Source organism: Elephas maximus, chromosome X (genome assembly GCF_024166365.1).
Source record: "Elephas maximus indicus isolate mEleMax1 chromosome X, mEleMax1 primary haplotype, whole genome shotgun sequence".
Classification (NCBI taxonomy): domain Eukaryota; kingdom Metazoa; phylum Chordata; class Mammalia; order Proboscidea; family Elephantidae; genus Elephas; species Elephas maximus.
The window spans coordinates 115,629,499-115,640,645 of record NC_064846.1 but is presented as its reverse complement, the minus strand read 5'-3'; the positions used below and the strand labels follow the sequence as shown (position 1 = coordinate 115,640,645).

The following is an 11,147-nucleotide window of genomic DNA, read 5'->3' as shown; positions in this document are numbered from 1 at the left end:
AATTCCCGACCCCCAACTCTTCTTTCTGAGGATGGAAATCCACTCTAGCCCCACTAGTGCTAATGTGGGTGCCATACAGGCAGGGGAACCTCCCCAAGGAAGTGTAGGGAGGGAGCTGGACTCCCCAGAGTAGCTGGACCCCAAAGCCTGGAGTCAGAGCAGAATTCAACTCCAGAATTTCTTCCTGGGTTCATGCCACTCTTCTGAAGATGAAAATTTGTTTCAGGCCTTGGTAACTCTTAGAGATATAAACCCCGAGGCACTGTGGACTTGTGTCCACTAGTATCTGACCTCTTTTTGTCCCCCTCAAGCCTCAGGGGCCTCAAGCTCCTCATTAACTGTCCTTGACCTTCTGGGTTCTCAGCCCTAAACTTCCCTCCTCCATGTAGCCCTTTCCCCCTTCCTGCCTCCACCCAAAGAGGAGTAGATTTCAACCAGCTCACCCAGGTGAGAGATCCCAGGCCAGGAGCAGAATCCACTCTGGGCTCACTTCAAGGCCAGTTCTTGCAGATGTGTGAGCCAAGCTGGCACCCCTTTGCCTGGTCTTGCTCAGGATCCCTGTCCCCCTCTAATTTCCAGGGGAGGGATCTGTATTTATCCCCTTTCCCTTCCCTATATAAATCCCTGTCCTAAGTTCCCTTTCTGCCCCATGACAGCCCCAGAACTGGAGAAGCCTTGACCTAAAAAGACTGGGGAAGGCACTCTAGGCAGAAGAGACATTAATGAGCCTGGCTGTGGAGTGGCCCTGGAAAGGCAGGCCAGAGTGGCTGGGAGTGGGGTGTGCCTGTTCTCTCAGTAATAGTTATTGGGATACCTTTCACAGGGGATGGGGTGGGGAGCCAAGAGTGGATAGGGTATATTCAGGAGGACTTTCCTCCATTTTTTTTTTCTGACTGCCTGGATTCACCATTGGATTTTGTAAATGGAAAAACTGAAATGAATAATGCGATACTGGATGTTTTCTCTTTCTGGCCGTGTTGTGTGCCTGTGTGTCCTGTCTGTGTGACCACATGTGAGGAGGTATGCTTGAGTGAGGCAGTATGTGTCTGTGTGACTTTGTGTGGGGAGGCACTCCTGAGGAAAACTTGCCTGATGCACACATGTGAGCAAATGCCAGTATGTGGAGATATATACAAGCATGTGGCGCATCTGTGCACACACACACACACACACACATACAGCACCTAGGTGAGAAGAAACAAACTATAGTGTGTGCCTGTGGCAGCAAGTAGAGTGGTTGGAGAGATGGAACTTGAAAACTGTGTGTATGTGTATAGCAAGAGGGTAGACTCCTTTGTCATAAGATCTTCCTCCCTTGGCCCAGGTTCTGAGCGTGGGGGTCAGGATACTTGAAAACCCTATCTATCTCTTCCCAAAGCCTGGAACCCTCAGGCACCACCCTCAAACCTTGTCTCAGTCTCCTACCCAAGACTTAAATAAGGTGTGCCTGAAACTGGACCACCATGAAGAAGAGGGACTGGGCATTCAAGATAAAACTCAGGGGAACTGAAAGGGGTAGGAAATACCTCCCTCCTGTAAAGTAATGACTTCTGGAGAGACTGCAAAGTCTGGGATGGGAGCCCTTCCTAAGCGTTCAACTGTATACAGCTGGGACTTTGGTAAGCTTTGACTAAATTCAGAGGGAGGGATGTCACAGGGGAAAAAAACCGAGTCTGGGAGTCTATCCAGCCAGACTGCTCCCTGGGCACTCCATTAATTTACAATCTATTTATTTACTTATTCTCTCAGGTGTACAGAATTGAGTTGACCATACTACTCAGTTCTTGGCACACTGTATCATCATTGGTCCATGCGAGGCCCTTGTATTCTTTTTTTTTTTCTTTCCCCTTCATCACCCATCCCTGATCAAGTTCCCCCGCCCCACATAGGCGCCCACTCTCGTGTATTTAACATATGTCCTTCCAATCCACCATTTATGTGTTTATTTACATATATGTGTATCTGTGAAAAATATATGGCATTGTTGTGTTTTAATTTACATAAACAGTATTGTACTATAAATCTTGTTCTGTTTCTTTTTTCACTCAACATTCTGTTTTTGAGAGATACAGCCTCGTTGCCGTATGTATGTCTAATTCATTCTAGTGGTGCATCTTATACATATATCACATTTTTCTTATCCATTTCCCCGGTGATAGATCCCTACGCTGCCTCCAATTCTCTGCTACTACAAGGCTGCACTGGACAGTCTTCTACACATCTTTATAGGGACATCTAACTTAGAGAAGAAACTTAAGCTTGAGGTTGGCAATGTTTTGGCTGAGGTTACAAAGTGAGAGGCAGAGCCTTGATGTGAATCCCAGATCAAAGCCAGAGCTCCACCACCATACCTCACAAGAGCACATCCATCTCTGACAAAAAAAAAAAAAATCTAAAATACAATTAAAAACAGCAAACACTGGGGAGTAAAGGATGGAAAGAAGGACTGTTTAGTAGATGAAGAGATAGGAAGTCCTAGAAAAATCCAGCAGATGAGCTGTATCACATTTTAATGACGCACAGGAAGTTACGATTTTTTGTTATTACTTCTTAAACCATTTTGCAAAGGTGGAAAACGCCATGGCAAAACCTAGCCCCAAACCAATGGCCCTGGGTGTCTAAATTCCAAGCTCCTTTAGAGCAGCTTGGAAACCCTGGTGGCAGTGGTTAAGTGCTACGGCTGCTAACCAAAGGGTTGGCAGTTCGAATCCGCCAGGCGCTCCTCAGAAACTGTATGGGGCAGTTCTATTCTGTCCTATAGGGTCGCTATGAGTCGGAAACGACTCGAGGGCACTGGGTTGGGTTTGGTTTGGGTTAGAGCAACTTGAGCCTTGAGGGGCCATATCAGAGTTCGCCCCAGGCACAGAAGGGGCAGATTTACCAAGTGCGTAGTCGCTGAAGGGAAGGGGGAGAAACGATAGCGAGGCTCTCTCTGTTTTATTTAAGCACATCCTGCTCAGTGCCTGTGTTTGTTTGGTGTTTTGTTGCATTTTGTTTTGTTCTCTGGTCATCAGAACCACCGGTAATTTTCCCAACGGATTGAACATTTGGAGAGTGAGACCCGCTCCTGCACCTCGGCTTTCCGCCCAGCCAATCGCCTTGCATTTCCCTCTCGTTGCTGGAGGAGTCAGCCCGAGGATTGGTGGGTCCAACAGGAGCCAATCGGAACGTGATTACTTGTAGTGTTGGCAAGCAGATTGCTTGAGAGTGGGCTGGGGTCTAGAGAGCGCCGCCGTGGGCGGCTGGCAGCCAATGGCGAGGCAGAACAGGCGCCTTGCGTCTGGGTGGGGGCGGGACATTGGCGGTTGGCGCGGAGGGAGTAGGTTAGGCGCTGTGGGAGGGAACGCCAGAGCTAGGCGGTGACTGCGGCCTGGTCGCGTGAGGTGCGGCAGCTCCACTTCAGGTGTGACTAGCAGCGAGGCCGTGGTGGGAAGCTTAGGGTCGAGCGCAATCCCCTGAGCTTTGTGATCGCTGTCACCATGGACCGCCCGGATGAGGAGCCTCCAGCTAAGACCTGCCGCCTGAGCAGTGCCGAGCTCCCTCAGCGCGACTTGCCGCCGCCGGCGCTCCTTTGGCTGCCTTTGCCTCCACCTCAGCAGCGCCCGAGGCTCCGGGAGGAAACCGAGGTGGCACAGGTGCTGGCAGACATGAGTGGGGGGAGACTGGGCCCTGCTCTGCCCCCGCCGCCACCCTATGTCATTCTGGAGGAGGGGGGGATCCGCGCGTACTTCACCCTGGGCGATGGGAGTCCTGGCTGGGAGCCTGCAATCGAGTCAGGGTACGGCGGGGCGCCCCCTCCCACGGGAAGCCTAGACACACAGGCTGCTTCAGAGGTTTCTGGGGGAGGCCTGGAAATCGGGTTTCAGGTTACCGGGCCCAGCAGCCTTGCTGTGGAGAAGGCCCGAGAAACCTGTAGCGCAGCGGGGTGGCGGTCCCAGAGGTTAGCTGGTCCAAAGAGGAAGGAAGAGGCTGTTATCATAGTGGAAGAAGAGGATGATGATGAAAAGGAAGGTGAGAAGAGGAAGAGGAGGAGGAGGAAGAAGCAGAGGAAGGTGAAGAAGGAAAGCAGAGAGAAGAATGCCGAGAGGATGGAGTACATCCTGCAGGCACTGGAGAGTATTCAACTGGACCTGGAGGCGGTGAACATCAAGGCAGGCAAGGCCTTCCTCCGTCTCAAGCGCAAATTCATCCAGATGCGAAGACCCTTCCTGGAGCGCAGAGACCTCATCATTCAGCACATCCCAGGCTTCTGGGTCAACGCAGTATCCTTGTCGTCAATACTCATGGACTGGGAGCCCATGACAGGAAGGAGGGGTTGGGGGAGGGATAGACTGTGTGAAAGGGAATGGGTGAGGGCCAGAGATACGGGTGGGCTCACCATCAGAAGAATGACTAGGTTTGGTGGAGGAGGGATGGAAAGAGGGGGGCAAAACAGCAAAGAAGCTGGAGTATAGGTGGCGAAGGGGGGAGGGCGTCACACAGCATAAAAACTGGACCACAGATGAGAAGGTGGGGAGAGGAGAGGCATAGCATTAAAAAATGGATCACAGGTGGTGAAAGGGGAAGGGTAGTGAGGGGCACATAATAGAAAAATTGGACCAGAGATGGTGAAAGAAGGACAGGAGGGACACACAGAAGATAAACTGCCTCAGAGACAGTGAGGCAGAGGGAGAGGAAACGCACATAGCAGAAAAATGAACCCAGAGAGGGTGAAGAAGGAAGGGAGGGATACAGCAGAGAAATACCCAGAAAGAATGTTTAGGTCACACATGGCTCTACAAGCCTAGGTCTCTGCTTAGACAGTAGAGAGACCCCAATCCTGGCTGGGAGCACCTCACATTCGAGGGAAGTGGAATATAGGGGCTGGAACCCCTGCAGAGTCAGGAGAGGAGGAGCCTGGGTGTGGAGAGATCAAGGAGTTAAATGAAGGAAAGGGAAGGGTGGAAGGAATCCCATTCACTATTGGTGCAACATGTTGGGAACACATGGGTTAACATCCTGAGAGAGCATTACATGGATACAGACCCTTCACATCCTGATACAAAGCATCACATGATCACAGGTTCTTAGCACCCAGACACACAACAGCATCTGGAAACAGGCTCCCAACAGGCAGATACTGTACACAAAATCATGTGTTCATGGGCCCTTAGCACCGAGGCACATGACATCACATGATCATAGGCCTCCAGCACACAGACACACAGGATCATATGAACACATTTCCCCAGCCCCGAGACACAGCTTTACATGGATACAGGCCCTTAACAACCAGACACACAATATCATCTAGACACAGGCCCTCAACACCAAGACATGCAGTAGCATATGAACAAAGGCCTTCAGCACCCATACACATAGTATTTTGTGGACACAGGACCTCAGCCAGCACCAAGACACAGCATTATGTGACGGTGGGCCCTCAGCAGCCAGGTGCATCATCACTTGACACAGGCCTTCAGCCCTAGACACATATCTTATGAACACAAGCCCTCAGCACCCAGAGATACGACACCACGTGGGCATAGCCCTCTTAGTACCTAGACACACAGCAATTGTATGAACTGTGGCCAGGCCACTTAACAGATGTTTAACACTGCATAAGTGTGGGTGCTCTCAATGCACAGGTAACATCATGGGAATAAAAGTACGGGTCATATCCCAGGACCCACTTGCTCCACACAAATCATGGGAACAGAGGAGCAATCCTTTTGCTCCAGCCTCTTCTCTGCCCTGTCTGGCCCTTCTTTCTTCCCTTCCTCATTGAACAGTCAATCCTTGACCTAAACTGCTCCCCTCATCAGTTCCTCAACCACCCCAAAATTTCAATCTTGATCAACCAACGTGATGAAGACATTTTTCGCTACTTGACCAATCTACAGGTCAGGCCAAAGAAACATTTGGTAGTAGGACTAGGCAAGAAGTCTGGTCCTTGGAGGTGGCGGGGTGGGAGTGGGAGGGGCCTTGGTGTGACAGGGACAGATTCTACTATTACCCCTGAGCAGGTACAGGATCTCAGACATGTCTCCATGGGCTACAAAATGAAGCTGTACTTCCAGACAAACCCCTACTTCACAAACATGGTGATTGTCAAGGAGTTCCAGCATAACCGCTCAGGTAAGAGGCAGTCCCAGGGCAAGTCCATCCCCTTATCCAGTCCCCTCTCCATAGCCTCATCTCCCCCCAGGCCGGCTGGTGTCTCACTCCACCCCAATCCGCTGGCACCGGGGCCAGGAACCCCAGGCCCGCAGGCACAGGAACCAGAACACCAGCCACAGCTTCTTCAACTGGTTCTCAAACCACAGCCTCCCAGAGGCTGACAGGATTGCTGAGGTAGGGCCCCTCCTGGCATTGGCAGAGAGGGCCTTGCTAGCCCTGCCCCTGGGTACCTAGAGAAGTGGGAATACACGTCTGGGGCCTATACTTGTGGTTTTGTTCTTCCTTTTCCCCTGTCTTTCAACAGATTATCAAGAATGACCTGTGGGTTAATCCTCTACGATACTACATGATGGGAGAAGGGGGCTACAGGGCAAACAGAAAGAAGCAAGAGGAGTTAAGGTGATGGGGGGTTGGTGGCTGAGAGATGGTTTGTTAGGGATCAGGAAAAGACTAGGTTAGTGTCACACAAGATTTATAGAGCCAAAAGGCACCTTTGAGATAATCCAGTCCAATATGTTTTACAAGTGGGAAAATGATGCCCAGAACTAGGATGTGATTGGCCTAATGTTACATAGGGATAGAAATGGGACTCTCCCCACCCCAGCCTCCTCCCTGGGAGCCCTTGTAGCCTACTGGATCCCCAGTTACCACCTTTCAGTATCTTCCCTGGGTACACCCCCACACACACACCAACCCCATACTTAGCCCCAGGCTCCCCCACAGTAATACCAAGGATGAATGTGAGGTGATGATCCTGGAAGATTCTGACAACTATCAAGCAGTGAAAGACATTATCAGCGAGACCTCAGACAGTGATTCAACATCCGACAATGAAACCCTTTATGACATCAAGATCTCTGACTTCATGGAGACGACTGACTACTTCGAGACCACTGACAATGAGATAACTGACATCAGTGAAAGTCTCTGTGACAGTGAGAGCCCTGACCACAATGAGAGCCCTGACAGTGAGACCACTGATAACAATGAGAGCACCAACAATGAGACCACTGATAATGAGAACACTGACAACATTGAGAGTGCCAATGACGAGAGCCCCAGCAACAACAGTGAGAACCCTGAAAACAATAACAAGAATGTCAATGACAATGAGAATCCTGCTAACAATAATGAGAGCCCTTACAACAATGATGAGAACGCTGATGGTAACAGCGATAAGAACCTCAGTGGTGATGATGAGAGCTCTGAAGGTAGTAACCAGAGCAACAATGGCAACAACCAGGGCAGCAGTGATAGTGACAATGAAGGAGATATCGAGGGCAGTGATGATGAAAATAATGATGGCAATGAAGGTGACAGTGAGGGCAGTGATGATGGCAATGAAGGTGACAATGAGGGCAGTGATGATGATGATGAAGACATTGAGGGCTATGAGAATGACTTTGCAGACCCTGACAAGGATCAAGATAACAGCAACAACCAGAACGACAATGAGATAGAGGACATCTCAGAAGAAGAGTCAGAGGAAGAAGAAGAGGAGGGCAATGAGGAAGGTGAGCTAGACCCCTCTTGCCTCCCCATCTCTTCTCTCAGAGAAAGGCTGTCAGGGGGCAGGGGATCAAGGCATAAACCCAGTCTGCTCTCCTGGAGCAAAGAGAAAGCATTCTGTGCGGCTTTTTAAACAAAGCCCAGGGAATGTTTAACTTACAAATCTAGCAAAACCAAAGAAACGGATTTCAGTTCTTGCTGATGGGTAGACAGGATGTGATAGAGCAAAAGACAAATGAAGAGTGGAAGGACAATTCACACACACACACACACACACACACACGTGCATGCACATGCGTGCATGAACACAGAGGAAAAACAGTGGCAATCACATTACAATTCAACACACTCTGTACCCAGCCCTGTCTTTCGGGGAACTCCCAGGTTTGTTTGGGGGTGGATGTGTGGAGCTGAAGTGTACAGTACACTCTGTGAGCCCAGAGGAGGAAGCAGCTAATTCTACCTGAAGAGTGGGAAAGGGGATAACTAGAGAAGGAGGTGACATTTCAATTGGAAGCTGCATTCATGCTGAGGAGTATTCCCTGGGGGAAGGGATCACATGAGCAAGGACCTGGAAGGGTGAAAATATGTAGTACAAGGACCCTTCACTAGTTCTGAAAGCTGCTTCTCTCAAAAAACAACTCAGTGGTCAAATATGCTGGGGAAATACTGCACACAGTAATATCCTCTTGTAGAGTCACGTGTACATTAGCACCTTAAAGGTTCTGAGAAGTCCTGTTGTAAGAAACCTATTTAACTTTGTGGAACTCAGCATTTCCCAAACTTCTTTGACCACAGAAGCCACTGTTCACTGCTCACCACAGAACACAATTTGTGAAATGCTGAAGAAAGGTTGCATGTGGGATTTGAGAGAAAAAGGCAGATTTAAGGTGACTCCCAGGTTTGTTTCAGACCTGGATGACTGGTGAAAGGAGGTTGCATTTCCTGGGATGGGGAATGTGGGGTGGTGGGATTGGTGGGGTAGAGGAAGGAACGTGAAAGTTGGAAGGGCTTGTTAGAAACCTAGGTACAGGTGGCTCAGAGGCAGGTAGTTGGTTATATGTCTGGGAATGAGGTGGAGACTTGGAAGTTGTAAAGAAAGGGGTTAACAAGCCAGAGCAGTATCCTAGCCCTAAAGCCACTAACATTTAAGGGCTGGGGAGCATTATGGGTTCAGTTAACATTAATGAAGTGCTTACTATGTGCCAGGCACTATTTTAAGTGCTTTTCTTGTTTTAACTCACTTAATCCTCACAGCAACTCCTATGAGGTAGGTACTACTCCCCACTTTACAGATGAGGAAACTGAGCTGTGATTGGGTAGAGGTAGGAGAACCGGGTGATGGAATCTTGCATTCAGTGCCTAATTCTGCTGAAAGGTCAAGTAAAATAAGGACTGGGATATGTCCATTGGATTTGGGGCTAAATAAATAATTTATGACTTTGTTGAGAGTAGTTTCAGGGCATCAGTGAAGCCAGATCACGGGAGGAAGGGGAGGATAAGCAGGGAGTAAGGTAATGGAGTCAGAGTGGTAGGGGAAGAGGATAGCAGGGGGCAGGCAAGGAGATGTTTGAGTCTGGCTGTAGGCATACAAAGGAGGAGAGGTAGACTCCTGAGGAAGGTGGGGTTTTTGGCCATGGGTTCCCTGGCAAGCTTCCACTGAGGGCAAGGGTGGGGCACAAAAGAAGAAAGCATTGTGAATGAATAGATGTTGACTCAATCTATTTTCAGGTAAAATAGGGAAACAGGTAGTTGTGAGTCCTCTTCCACCTCCCACCTGATGGTATCTGTTCTGAGAAGGGGAGGCAGAGCTGTCTACCGATTCCTGGAGTGGGAGGGGGAGTAGGGAATTGGGCTGAAGAAGACAGACTTGGTCCTCTTTGGACCAACCTGGGGAAAAGGAGTACCAAAAAAAAAAAAAAAAACCCCACTGCCGTCAAGTCCATTCTGACTCATAGCGACCCTATAGGACAGAGTAGAACTGTGCCATAGAGCTTCCAAGGAGCGCCTGGCGGATTCAAACTGCCAACCTTTTGGTTGGCAGCTGTAGCACTTAAACGCTGAGCCACCAGGGTGGGGAAAAGGAGTAGGGGAGGTTTATTCAGTTGTGGTTGGAGCTCAGGAAGAAAAGCACACTGAGACATAAGGGAGGAGAAAAGGCTACTTTCAGAGGTGTATCAGTCTTGACAGGACAGAGACAGGGACCCCACCCTGCCTTCCTGCTTCCCTTCCATCCCCCCTCACTCTGTGAGCTTGCTTGAGTTCATACGTACACTCTTGGCTGCTTAAGCACGCAGAGGCGCGTGGCAAGTGGTCCCAGACCTCCAAAAGCCCTGGCTATAGGCCCTGTTCCTTACTGGATTGACATCTACCTTGCCCATCTATAACCTTCTTCCTCCATTTTCCCCTCCTTGCCTCTCTTTCCCATACAGGCAGTGAGCAAGACAGCGATGACGAGGCAGGAGGCGAAGACTCCGACATGGGGGAGGTGCTTCAGGCCCCAAACTCTTGGGTCAACCCAGAAAAGTGGGGGAAAACAAGATAAACTCCTTACCCTTGGTGGGGGGAGCCTCTGCATCCACCTCCCCCTTCCCCTTTGCCCTCCCCCTTCCCCTTTGCCCTCCCCCTTCCCCTTTGCCCTCCCCCTCATCTAGGGCCGTGTGGCCCCACTTTGCTCTTCTGGGGGGTGATCGACGTTTTACACAGGTTTAAAATTAATTTTTATGGTTTAGTAATTGCAGTTCTTATTTTGGGGGCGAGGGAAAGGGGGACTCCCCCTTCCTTTCGCCCCCTCCTCCCCCGTAGGCTTCTGTGTGCTGCTAAACGTATTTATTGTGTTGCCTTTGCCAGGGCCTCTCAATCTCCTAGTCAGTGCTTGTCCCAGCGCCCACTCCCACCGTGATTCTAGAGTAGACACCCTGATCCAGAAGCTGGGAGGGCCATTGTGGCCTGCGTCACAGCCACGCAGTGGCCTTGAGAGGGCTCAGCTGCCATTCTGTCCTCCCAAGCCTCTTTCCCGCTTCATCCCTCTCCTTTCCTCACCATTCCCCTGCTAGCCCTCTTGTCGGTGCCAGGCCACTTAGCCGTTCCTGCTTTCCCGCACCCCTCCCCCCAGAAGCCCCGCCTCGTTCTCTGTGAACCCAGGTAATCGTAATAAAATTCTAAGCAAAATCAAAGTGCTGCTTCTTGTCATTTGTCCCGCCCAGTGCGCCGCCCTGAGTAGCTGGTCTCCCCTAGCACAGGTGCTCACGTAGCCGCTTCATCTGAGCAATTACAGGCAAGATTGTGGTTGCAGCGGGATTGGCTGGCCCCGGGGCAAATTCCGCCCAGCCGCCGAGGTGCTTCATCAGACCAATGCGAACTGCCTTGGCCAAGGACTGGGCGATGCTGAGGAAGCCCTTATTGTCCTTGGCGGCTGCAAGGTACTCGGCGGCTAGCGAAGAGCGGCCTGCCCCTTCTCTCACTCAGGCGCACGGATG

The 11,147-nt window shown here is 50.4% G+C and overlaps 1 protein-coding gene across 1 annotated transcript; it reads left to right on the top strand.

The window, feature by feature from the left end:
• The first annotated feature begins 3,309 nt into the window (after positions 1–3,309).
• TSPYL2 (TSPY like 2) lies at positions 3,310–10,832 on the top strand. The gene is made up of 7 exons (XM_049872743.1): positions 3,310–4,262; positions 5,805–5,882; positions 6,006–6,117; positions 6,188–6,333; positions 6,464–6,558; positions 6,883–7,673; positions 10,101–10,832. The coding sequence occupies exons 1-7, from the start codon at positions 3,480–3,482 to the stop codon at positions 10,211–10,213; spliced, it is 2,118 nt and encodes a 705-aa protein (XP_049728700.1). The 5' UTR covers positions 3,310–3,479; the 3' UTR covers positions 10,214–10,832.
• Positions 10,833–11,147: the final 315 nt, after the last annotated feature.

Bases quoted from the DNA above. Each gene is read 5' to 3' on its own strand.
- TSPYL2 (XM_049872743.1), top strand. From the start codon at position 3,480: ATGGACCGCCCGGATGAGGAGCCTCCAGCTAAGACCTGCCGCCTGAGC. The intron at 4,263-5,804 runs GTATCCTTGTCG...TCCCCTCATCAG, and splicing joins CAGGCTTCTGGGTCAACGCA to TTCCTCAACCACCCCAAAAT. The intron at 6,559-6,882 runs GTGATGGGGGGT...GCTCCCCCACAG, and splicing joins AAGAAGCAAGAGGAGTTAAG to TAATACCAAGGATGAATGTG.